This window comes from Carettochelys insculpta, chromosome 26 (genome assembly GCF_033958435.1).
Source record: "Carettochelys insculpta isolate YL-2023 chromosome 26, ASM3395843v1, whole genome shotgun sequence".
NCBI lineage: Eukaryota > Metazoa > Chordata > Testudines > Carettochelyidae > Carettochelys > Carettochelys insculpta.
Window position 1 is genome coordinate 3,682,056 of NC_134162.1, and position 12,184 is coordinate 3,694,239.

The window sequence follows — 12,184 nt, forward strand, 5'->3', positions numbered from 1 at the left end:
GGGGAAATGTTAAATAATGAAGGTGACTGATCTCTGATTCAGAGTGACCTGGATTGCTTGGTAAATTGGGCACAAGCAAAAACCATTTTTTTTAAATTTGTCTAAATGTAAATTAATCCATGCAGGAACAAAGAAAGTAGGCCATATTTACAGGATGGGAATCTCTTCTAGGAAGCACTGATTCTGAAAAATATTTTGAGGTTGTTGTAGATAATCAACTGAGTAGGAGTTCCCAGTGTGATACTGGGACCAAAAAAAATAATGCAGTCCTGGCTGCATATCAGTGGAGTGTAGGATAGGAGGAGAGAATTTTATTTTACTTCTGCATTTGGCAACTGCTGCTGGAATACTGTGTTAGTTTCTGGTGCCCAGAATTGACGGAAGATGTGGATAAAATGGAGAGGATTCAAAGAAGAGCCACAAGAATGATTAAATGCTTAAAAAGCTTCCCTTGTAGTGCTAGACTCACGGAGCTCAATCTGTTTAACAGAGAAAGTGAAGAGGTGGGTTGATTAGTCTGCAACAGTGGGTTTTCATCCTCTTTACATTTGTGAGCCTGGGTGTGAGGTTAGAGAGAGTTTGAGTGAAGGAGAGATTGTGACTTGTGGCAAGGTATTGGGGTAGAGGGTATGGGTACATGGGAGAACTCTGGCTTGGGGGAAAGGTGTAGGAGGGGGTGAAAAGTCTAGGAGGGGGTGGGTGCCAGAGGCAGGCTGTGGCCTGGAGGTGCTTAGCTAAGCAGAGAGAGAGGTGTGTTCTTCTGGCAGTAATAGCAGGGCTGGATTAAGGAAGGGGCTTTAGGGGCTGAGGCTTCTTGCTCCTGCACTCCAGCATCATTCCCAGAGCCTGCTTCTGGACTCCAAACCCCTTAACCCTAGCCAAGAGCCTGCTCCTGCAGCACAAATGCCTCATCTCCTGCCCCACCACAAGTCTGCACCCCAGCCAGAGCCATCATTTACCCCGTCCCCTCAGCCCTGTATTTCTCTTTGTTAGGAAGCCATACAGCTCTGAAATTGGTGCATCAAGCATCAGGTCTGCTTGGTGGGTCATCTTCTCCCCCAGATCCAGATTCTATTGCAAACTACCTCTTGACCAAGAACTGCAAATGGCTCCTTAGATAAGAGGTCCTTAAGGAGGTCTTTTGAAAATGGGATGTCCATCAAGTGAACATTATCATGAATCAGAATAAGTGGATGGAGTTCTGCTCGAGAGGGGTGAGAGTTTGGTCTCCATTTTGGATTGTTTGAGGTGCCATTGGGTCCTGGATCTAAGAAGTATCTTTTGTCCAATACCCATGATATCCAAGACCCTGAGAAAGCTAAAACAAGATGTAGGTAGGGCAACATGATGGTGTCTGGCCCTAGCTAATGCTTTTGGTATTCAGTTAGTGAATTTACTCTGTCAGTGGCCTATTGCCCAGCCATCCCAGACCTGGTCTCAGTCTGACTCATCAACCAGCGATCCTGGACCTTGGATGTCTGTGCAGTGGATCAGTCTTAACATCTGTCAGCATCGGCTAGTCCTCAATATCTGCTGGGGGGAAGAAAACAATGATGAGACTTACAGCTGAGGAGTCAAATCTGTGCTCTACATACTTTCCACGTCTAACACACGTGGTTCTTTGGATTGATCAAAGCTGCTGGCTAGGATGTCGCATGCCTGCCTTCCTTCCTCTGTTGTTTCTCCATCTCTGAAGCAAGGTGATGTTCTTCAAAACAAGCTGAGGCTTGATGTGTGATGCAATGGCATTGCAGATTGTCAGCTAGCTCTTCCAGTTTGTGGAGTTAGTGCTTTCCGCCTTAAGGTGTTTTTTCAAGAGTATCCTTGTAGTGTTTCCTTTGTTTCTAGTAACTTCTGTTACCATGACTAATCTGAGACGAGGGGAAGGTGTGTGTCATTCTTCTGTGAACTTGATGATTCAGAATCTTTACCTTAGCACTGGTGTTGACAGCTGCTGAGAGAGCACTGGGTTGGTGTGATGATCCTGCCATCTGATACGGAGAATCTTAAGGCAGCATGGGAGATACCAAAATCCTCAAGCATTTGGAGTGGTATGTCACCCATGTGTCACACCCAGAAAGAAGAGATGGGAAGACTACTGCTTTGAAAATGTTAACACTGAGGGTAACAATCAGAATAGTTTTACTGAGGAAAATGATGGATTCATGTTCACTTGTAATCTTAACTTTGACAGGTAACTATCTTGATTTAATGTTCTAGTTAAACCACAACATGGAGTATATACCACGTAAAATTATAAGGAAGTAATGGTTTCTCCTTGACCTTAAACTATGAATCTTTGTGATATATTCCACATAGTATTAGTGGTTTTGTTATTAGTGTGAATGTACAGAGATACTGATAAATAGGCTTTTTCAGCTCACAGGAGCATCATGTGATTTTTAGATTTAATTTTGCTGATATTAAATATATTCGTACTTTAGTTTATTTTGTTGAGGCAGTAATATTGACATGGTCAGGCAAATACAGGTATACAGCCATTTCAAGATGCTGGTAGGCCCCTAGTGGGATTACAGAAGTACCTAATTTACATTGAAAGTCAATTAGAATTAAGCAAATTAAATGTCTAGACACATCTATAAATTGAAGTAGGTGCCTCTTTCTTTAGGTACCTGGATACCTTTGGATATTTGGCCCAGAGCCCCCAGTCTAGTTAAAGGTGGGTTTCCAGAGGGGCATCTAGTCTGGGGTGAGCATACTTTTTACATCAGGCCCTACTTTTCATCCCTTTAATTAACAGGTCCCCCCCAACCTGTCTAACGTAATCCAAACCAGTGAAAATTTATGTTCATATGAAAAAAAAAAACCAACAACCTTTCAGCATGTGTAAGAAAATATGTAGAATGTAAAAGCTTTATTACTCAGTCTATAAATATGAATGCACCTACATAAAAACAGTAACATATTTAAACATTTCAATAAAATGGATGAGCCTGAGGCCCAGCAGATGATTGTGCTGTGCGTCCACCGTCTGGAATTCCCGAGAGGGTGTACCCCACCACTTTGCACACCCCTGATTTAGTCTTCTCATATAAAATGCAATGATTGTTTTCAGGAGGTTTCATTGATGTCCATCATCTCCAATAATAGTTCCTGTACTTGTGTATTTTCTGTTGAAGGTAACACTTTTAATTATTTATGTGTACTTAAGGCATGATCTTGAGAGGTACGGAGTATCTTCGTTTTTTAAAAGCCTTGAGAGAGAAGCTGGTAAGAGTGGAGTCTTTGGTATTTGAAGGTGCTCAACATCTCACAGGATTGGTTCTAGTTCATGAAAATACATTTTGTAGCTGAAACTGAAACTTATTCTTTTCCTATAACAATTCTAAGTAATTTTTAAATAGAACATCCCTCCTGCATCTGTCAGCTGGGTCTGGATGACCCGGGGTCCAGGTGCCCGAGTGCAGTTTGTGATTAGCATCAGCCTGGCCGCAGTCTGGAGGGTGGACAAGAAGTAAGAGGGCCACCAGAGTAGGAGGAGGGGGCAGGGGTAGTGTGGGCAGGGGGGCTAGTGGGTGTGGAGTAGGCAGCAGGAAGGGGCAGCATTCTGGGGGGCCAGAGGCAGCAGGCTGGGTGCCGGAGGCAGGGGATCTCCCTTCATCCAACAAAGTTCCTCATTTGGAATAGGTTAGGTACTGGATGAGGAAGGTGCAAGCTGTGCTTCTCATCTTTCTAGTGGATGAGTTAAATCGGGTGCCAAACATGTTTGGCTCTTTGAGCAATAAAGGGTGCCTCCTGCTAGGGAGTCACATGCTGTTAGTGCGTACTGTTGCTCTGAGTGCATGCCCCAGACCCTGGAGGGAGAAATGTGTGGTGGCAATGGTGGCTCTGATGAGACCCAGGCATTGGGTTGGATTGGTTAGCTGGGGGTGCCTGGCTCTGGGGGAGCAGAAGGGGAATGGGTTATTATATATTTATTTTAATCAAAATTTTGAGGAGTACTTCAAAGTACCAGCGGGTTAGCTGTGGCTACACGCAAGCTGGCACTTCGAAGATTGCCGCTTTGAAGTTGCCATGGGGGAGAATTAGCTTAATGAAGTGCTGCATATGCACCGCAGCACTTCATTAATAATCTCCCGACACCCTACTTACCATGCTTTCTTTGAAGTAGGGAGCTAGTGTAAACACAGCCGAAGTCTTTTTTTAAACTATGATTTGAGGATATCAGTAACACAACCAGTGGTGAGGGGTCTATTATCAGGGTGGTTGGGTTATTCTAGCTGATTGCCTTCTCAGGAATACACTCCATACTGTGTATTGCAGCTGGTTTTGTGGCAAATGAAACTTCATATATTGAAAGCAAAAATTCCTAATAGACTAAAACAAGTGACACATGCAACATTTGAACAGGTTGTGTGTGTGAAGGTTGTAACTGTGTTCTTTCCACCCTGAGGATCTGTTACTGTATGAAGAAAACGACACACTAGATTGTCAAGGATACCTACTATTTCTGCTTGATGGACAAGCTGCCCTGCTGACTCAGTTCCTGTTTTGGAACATGACCTTGAAGTTACAGTGGGCATCTTAACTCTGGGACATGTCTTACCCATCTCACCCTCTGTTACTGAGCAGAGACCCAAAGGAAAGATGGACTGATTTGTTTCTGTTTTTGAAATTAAAGGCTAATTTTTGTGAGTCATTTCTGTAGTTTGGGTATCAGTAGAAGATCTATTTCATTGTGTCAGAAAAATCTATTTGAAGACGCGCACACACACACACTTTCTTAACGAAAGCAAAAAGAATCAAATCTGCATAATAACCTTCTAATTTCTAGAAGACTGCATTATAAAGTAAATTGATTTTTTTTAAACCTCTGGTGAGTGAGGGAGGTGATGGTGTAGTGTGAAATCAGTTGGAGAAATTACTAGATTTCTTCACATTTGAAAATGGCTGAGTACGACTATCTTGGGCACTTGACTGTTTTAACTTTTGGTGTATGTAGCTGGTAAACACAAAGAATGTATTGAATTTTCCTATTCTGTTGACTGAATCTTTTCTCTTTTTTTCCCAGGACTGGCAGCCTCCATTTGCATGTGATGTTGATAAACTTCATTTTACCCCACGGATCCAGAGGCTGAATGAATTAGAGGTAGTGTCAGAAATTAACATCATTAACATTAGGACATTTGAAGGAGTAAATATGTTCAAAGTAGTTTATTCTTTAGCATATCCAATGAAGCAAAAGATCACCTTTGCTTCAAACTGCATATAATAAAACAATTAACTAGGTCTGTCAATTAGTGTTAAAGCTATGTAAATAGGGTCACTGGATGGGAGAGCGTCACAGGCTGCTTGTTTGAGTGATTGACTGAACAAGATTGTGTATTTTTATAAGATAATGATGCCCATTTCTTGTTTTCAGTGTCATGTTTACTTTTTGTGAGATCTGCAGTGCAAAGTGTTCTTGAGACAAACATGTCCGGGCCATCTTCTGAGACTGTTATAACATGAAATATAGTAGAATGGTATAATGTGAGCAAAAAAAACAGAACAGGAGCATACAGTTCTTCCTCAAGGATTTGAGTCACAAATATATTGTTTATAAGCATTGTCAGCATGGAAGCTTGTCCTCTGGAAGGGTAGTTGAAGCGTCCAGGGTCATACGAATGGTTAGCAGTTCTGGCACATAAATACCTTGCAGCATCGGCTACAAATTTGCCATGCAAATGTCTCTCTTCACAGAAGCAGAAAGCATTGTCTCCTGTAAACCTAAACAGGAGATTACCACTACTTGTTCAGCTAAAGAGTGTACTTGGAGGTTCTAAAAATTTGCATTGTGTTTTGAGTGCAGATACAGAAAAGGAAAAAAAATTGTAAGTTATACTTTCATGATAGATGTTGCACTCTAGTACTTGTATGCAGTGATCTGAAAAATACTATTTTTTTTTCATTTTTAGTGCAAATATTTGTAGTTAAAATAATATAAAGTGAGGACTGTACACTGTTCTGTGCTGTAATTTAAATTATATATTTGAAAATGTAGGAAAAAAATCCAAAACATTTAATTTCTGTTGCAGTGGTTCCCAACCTCCTTACTAGCGTGGACCCCCAATCACCCTTCCAAACCATTCACGGACCTCCAGTTATGCTCCCAAACCTTCTGTAGATCCTCATCAAAGCCAATTCTAGCTGCTATGTATACTTCATTAAATGAAAAAGGAAACCACAATATATATTTTTTAGACAGTAATTAGTAACATTATTGGAATATATTTAATTTAAAAATAGATTGTAACTTTACATTTTAAAACTTATTTTCTGTGATTTATTTTTATTTTTTATTTTTCTCATGGACCCCCTGCAGTGCCCTTGCAGACCCCTGCAGGGGACTCCAGCTAGGGAGGTATTGTTCTGTTTAACAGCACAATTACAATTCTGATTAATCACAAATATTTTTGAGTTAATCATGTGAATTAAAGTTCATCAACAGGCCTAGTTATTTAATATTTATATTTCTGTGGTGCCTAGAGGCCTCACCCAGGTCTGGCTCTCATTGTGCTAAAGCAGTATACCTGTGTATAATATAGTCCCTGTTCAGAGGACTTATTTTAATAAAGATCAGACTAGTGAATATGAGTGAAGAAGGATTTTGATAACAAAACTAATGTCATTTACCATGAACTAGTTTTGTTCGCAGTTTTTAGCAGGTCGATAACATCATCTGTCTCTCAGTTTTAAGGTGGCAATATTTTTTATGCCTTATTGAACATGAGCTTTGAGTGGGAAGTGAGGGAGGGTAATTTGATGCCTGTAGAATTTTCCCCTGGGAGAAAGGACTTTGTAAGAAAATGCACAAAGGTGCTTGTGGGAGAAGCTGGCTTAGGGGGTTGGTATAGTTGGCAGAGAAAGGTGTAAGGAGTCAGCCCCCTGGAAGGATAACATTTCAGAAAAGGGAAGTGTTACCTATGGAGATCTTTGAAGGTTAGGACATTACGGTTGTGGTGGAGAAAGGGAGCTAAGGAAAGGGTTAGGTGCAGGAGACAGCTAGCGATGATGCTGTTTTTGAATTTTAGTTTAAGCTTAGGCTATGCTAGCACAGCAGTGCAGCTGTGCCCTAAGTCTTTTTCTGTCACTTTGTCTTGATGAATTATATGTACTAGCCTGTCATAAAAATATGACATTCTTGTTGGCCCAACAGCAAAATCCTCTATTATTTCACTGGGTTCACCACATTGAAGCTAGCAGCTTAGTTTAAAGTTTTAAAAGCTTTGTAATTTAAAAATGTTTGTTTTTGCATTTATTGTGCCTATTCTCTGTGCCAAAAGGCATTTTAAACTGACATGCATTTTAAATCTTTAAAATCTGACTTGTTCAGAAGGCACAGTCAACAAGAAGTGCAGTTTCATATGTTGGGTTCTGAGAGACTGAGAAAATGTCGTTGGAAAAGGTTACAGAACAAATTCATAAATTAAAAGCAATAAGTCAGCAGGACAAAATGTCATTCACCCAAGAGTTCTGAAGGCCCCTCTGCTGCCTCCCTGAAGCCTCTCTGCTCAGCTGTCCTGTGCTGTGCCACTATCTTCCTTGCTCCTGCTGTCTCTCGCTGGAGGGATGGTATTATTTCCAGTCCCAATCCCCACTCCTGCGTGGGTCTCTCCTGCCTCCCTGACAGCTTCTCTGGGCTTACCTGTCCTGTGCTGTCAGACCTCCTGCCCCCGAGGTGTCCACCATCCCCTGGGAGCACCAGAATCATTCCCGGTCTCCCAGCCACTTTACCTGCACCTCCCAGGTTGAACAAGCTGAGAGTCACATTTTGCAGAGGCATATGAGTGGGGGGTAATAGTTGTGAGCTTTTACTGGGGCAGTCCCTTATTTCAGCTTTGCAGAGTCCAGACTCTGTGCAGTTTGTCCCTTAATGTTGATCTTTTGTTTTTCTTTGAGTGATGTCCTCATGGGTGTTGCACAGTAAGTGTTGGGCTTGCCCAGCATGGCAGCAGGGAGACCTTTCCTGAGCAGTATTGAGTGGCGCTGTGCATGCGCTAACCCAGCAATGCTGTTTGTGCTGCTAGGGACAGCGTGCACAACCCTGCTCTCTCCTCAGTTCCTTCATTGCCACCCTCTGCTCTTTCCTCTCCCCTTAGACCTGTGGATAGGTAATAGGCTGTAGTTATTTATTGGTTATTAAACATAGCAGATCTGTGGGTGCTCCGCAGTAGGTGGATCTGCATCTTGAAGAACCATCGTTACTACATCAAGTGAGGAACTGGTCTTTTTGCTTTTTAAACAAAGGAGCTACCCAGGAGGGCTGGAGAACTGGTGGGGCTGAAGAGAGCTGCTGTGTGGTCCTCCCCCAGCCTCCAAACTGGAGTGCGTATGAACTGGGCTCATTAAACAGCAGCCCCTATCCTTGGCAAACCCCACAACAGAAGGTTGTGGGGCTCCCATCCTCCACTCCCCCATAGTCTTGTGCCTCCCTATTGGGAGGCTGCGCTGCCCCATCTCTGGTACCTCACTGTGGGGCAGCAGTCCCCATCACCGAGGAGCCCTCATGGACTGGTTAAAAGATAGGAAACAATGGTCAGCTTTCAGAAAGGAGAAAGTAGTGCTTCCAAGGGGTCTGTAGTTGGACTTACTTATAACTTATTTGGAAAGGGGGGTCAATGGTGGGATGACAAAATTTGTAGATATGATAAAACTATTCAAGATAGTCACGTACCAAGGCATACTGCGAAGAGCTACAGAAGGCTCTGTCAAAACTGGGCAAAAAATGGCAGATGAAATTTAATATTGATAAATGCAAAGTAATGCACACTATGAAGCATAATCCCAAATGATGGGATCTGAATTTTCTGGTACTACTCAAGAAAGATCTCAGGGTCACTGTGGATAGTTCTCAGAAAATTTTTGCTCAACGTGCAGCAGCATTCAAAAAAGCAGGCGACTTTGGGAATTATCAAGAATGAGGTAACACAGAAAATATCATATTGACTTTATCTAAATACATGAGACACCCACGTCTTGAATACTGCATGCATCTCAAAAAGGTATCTTGGCACTGGAAAAGTTTCATAAAAGGAGAAAAAAATTATTAGGACATTTGTAGGAGAAGAGACTAATAAGACTGGCTTCTGTATAAAGAGAGATTTATAATAAAACTGACTAAGGCTGTATCTACACTAGACATAGAAGTCAACCGCAGATACGCAGTTTTAGCTACTTCATTTGTATAGCTAAACTCAACATATCTACACTTGGCCAACCCACCTATCTTAACTGGCGGGTCGACAGGAGAGTTTCTCGCAAGGAGCACAGGGGTTGACTGACTCCTGAGTGTTCAGTTTCATGCATCGGCAAAATCAAACCCTGGAAGATCAACGTGAGTGGGTTGATCTTCCATGGTAGTGTTGATTAGCCCTGCGGGGGGGTAGGATTGAGGTCTATGAACTCAGGACTGGTCTAGTGAAAGTAGACAAGGAGGAGCTACATATTCCTTCTCATAGCACATGAACTAGTGACCATCACACAGTCAACCTGTGGAACTCTTTGCCAAGGGTTGCTGTGATGGCCAAGACTGTAACAGAGTTCAAAAAAGAACTAGATAAATTTATGGAGGATAGTCTGTGTTTACTAGAAGCTGGGAATGAGAGATGGAGAATGGATTGTTTGATTGCCCGTTCTGGTCTGTTAATTTCCTCTTGACCTGTGCCAAGTGCCCTATGGCAACTAATTCTAAATTTCAAAGAGAGAATTCCAAACAATAAGGATTTAAAAAGATTGGCAAATGTTTTTTAAGCTCAAAGGTACTGCTCTGATTCCAGCTAATACAGAGTGAATCACAGCTCAGTTCTTGAAGACACTTTGAGAATAAAAAATTTAAAAATGTATTTTTATACAGTTAGGATTGTGGTAGAGTTTGGACTATTATTTATCTGGCACTTAGCTGTCTGAGGCAGAGTTTAAAAAAAAATCACAAAGTTATTGGTTGCTAGTTTGGCAATAAAACAGGTACTGGCAAATGGTAGCGGAGATAACACCGGTAGCCCATGAGTCCGTTTTTCACCTGTTTAAATCTTCCATGTTCAGATTCAGTAATTTGTGAAGGTGAACTGAAAGACTAATCTCATATAAGGAAATTCATCCAGGCAGTAAATCTCATTAATTTGTATTTGGGTAAACCCACAAATAGGCAACAGAAGTAAATCTGCAGCAGTTTGAGGGTCTATGGTGGGAAAGGCCCAGTGGGGGCATGCCATGTTAACCCAGGCAGGAGACAGGGTTACAGAATTTACTACTGACAGGACTAGTTCTGCTTCTTATCTCCACAAAGGAGGAGTGTGAGGTTGCATTTCTCTATTTCCTGTGCACATCTGTGAATGGGGAAGTTTTGCCACTCTGTACATCCTCTGTACATGCCTCATTCATCTAGTTCTTTTGAGAGGGCATGTTTCCTGACAGAGGGCCATTGAGCTCCATTATCAATAATGGAGCCGGTCTAAACCATGGACAGGAGTGATATTGGCTCTTCAGATTGAATAGTGAGTTCTCTCTTTAAAATGATTGATTCCAGCCATTGCCTTAAAATGGTGCATACATCTTCAAATCACAGTTGTTGGTATTAACAGGGATGTCAAAGACCCAGCGAGATTTCTCTTCCAATTCAGATGTGATCTATGATAGAGTTCAGGTGCACTATGACAAGGATATAATTATAGATAGCTTCATTCCACGTGTAGTTAATCTAACATTCTTCCTAAATAAACAAAAATGAAAAGAAGCAAGTCACATCGAGCTTTTTGTTATCATTAGGTGCAAATACATTTAAAGAGGGATTCTGGAACATTGCAAAAGAGCTGAACTTGAAAATTTTCTAATGCTGAATACTTTGGAAGCTAAATTTGAACTGTATGTTGAAAGCAGCCTGTTTCTGTTAGGCTCAGACCCGTGTCAAGCTGAATTTTCTGGACCAGATTGCAAAGTTTTGGGAGCTCCAAGGATGTACACTGAAAATTCCACATGTGGAGAGGAAGATACTGGATTTATTTCAGCTTAATAGGGTAAGACTACTTTTAAAAACAGTTTTAGTGAAAAATATGCCATATTACTTCTGTTTCTGGACTGAAGTCAGATTATCTTTTGTAAACTCCTTCAGCAGAGATTTTGTGGTCAGAAGGATTTTTTAATGTATGATGAAGCTCCTGGAGACATAGTCTGTGAAATGGATTTAAGACAATATCAGTTTATATTAGACTGAAAAGTAGTGTTGGAGAGCAGATTCAGCTGTAGAGCCATAGAAGTGCAACCTGAGAGACTCCTCCATGTAGAACATGGATGGGCAATAATTTTTGGTTTGTGGGATGGGGAGGAGGTGTTACTCCAAGATTTTGATTGGTGATCATGGGCTGCACTTTTTATGGAGGGGGTGCAGTATCTGGGAAGGAAGTTGGGTGCAGAAGTGAGCTCTGGGTAGGGGACTGGAGTGCAGGCAGGCCCCCCAGCAGAGGGTGCAAGAGGAGCAGTTGTGGTGGTTCAGCCCTGTGCCCCTTTGAAATACCACAGAAGCTGACTGAGGGCAAACTCCCATCCGTCCAGTCCCGCTCTGCCACTTGTCACCCCCACACCTTTGTGGCAAGGCATTGAAGTGTAGGATCTGGGAGAGGGTATGAGTGCAGGGGAGGATTCTAGCCTGGGTAAAGGTCTGGGAGGGGATGAAGGATCTGGAAGAGAGTTGGGGACTGGGAAGGAGTGGGGTGCCAGTGGAAGTTTCTGGCCTGGAGATGCTTACATATGCAGCTCCCAGCCCTCAGCACTCTAAGGCAGGCTTCCTTGTCTTCCAGTAGTCCCAAATCGCCTGGTGCTCTGTTTTTCAGGGGAGGCTTCTCGCACTGTCCCGATCCACAGCAAAATCGTTCACCTCCTATTGGCGGGTTTCCAGCCAGTGAAAGCTGATAAACTGTGTTCCTCCCCCAGCAAATTCTCTGTTTCCACTAGCTGGTTTCTGGCCAGTAGGAGCTCGTATTTTGCTGGGGGCAGGGACAGCATGCAAAACTCTTACCCTCAGCTGTGGGCCTGATGAAAAGGTTTCTTGAGTTGGATATGGCCCATGGGCCTTCTTTTGCTCATCTGATGTAGACTGAACTATAAACCTGCACCTAATTTTCTCTTTTGGTGCATATTTTAAAGCAGGGGTCAGAAACTCCCTGCATGGGTGCCAGGAGTGGCATGA

General features: G+C 42.4%; 1 protein-coding gene across 5 annotated transcripts in view; it reads left to right on the forward strand.

Annotated features, from left to right (window-relative positions):
• Nucleotides 1–12,184, forward strand: part of KDM5B (lysine demethylase 5B) — a 113,094-nt gene that overhangs the window by 13,121 nt on the left and 87,789 nt on the right. For all 5 annotated transcript variants that reach the window (XM_074977809.1, XM_074977808.1, XM_074977804.1 and 2 more), the window contains exons 2-3: nt 5,033–5,110; nt 10,893–11,015. In XM_074977809.1, the coding sequence (XP_074833910.1) occupies nt 5,033–5,110; nt 10,893–11,015 (201 nt within the window). The remainder of the gene's footprint in view (nt 1–5,032; nt 5,111–10,892; nt 11,016–12,184) is intronic.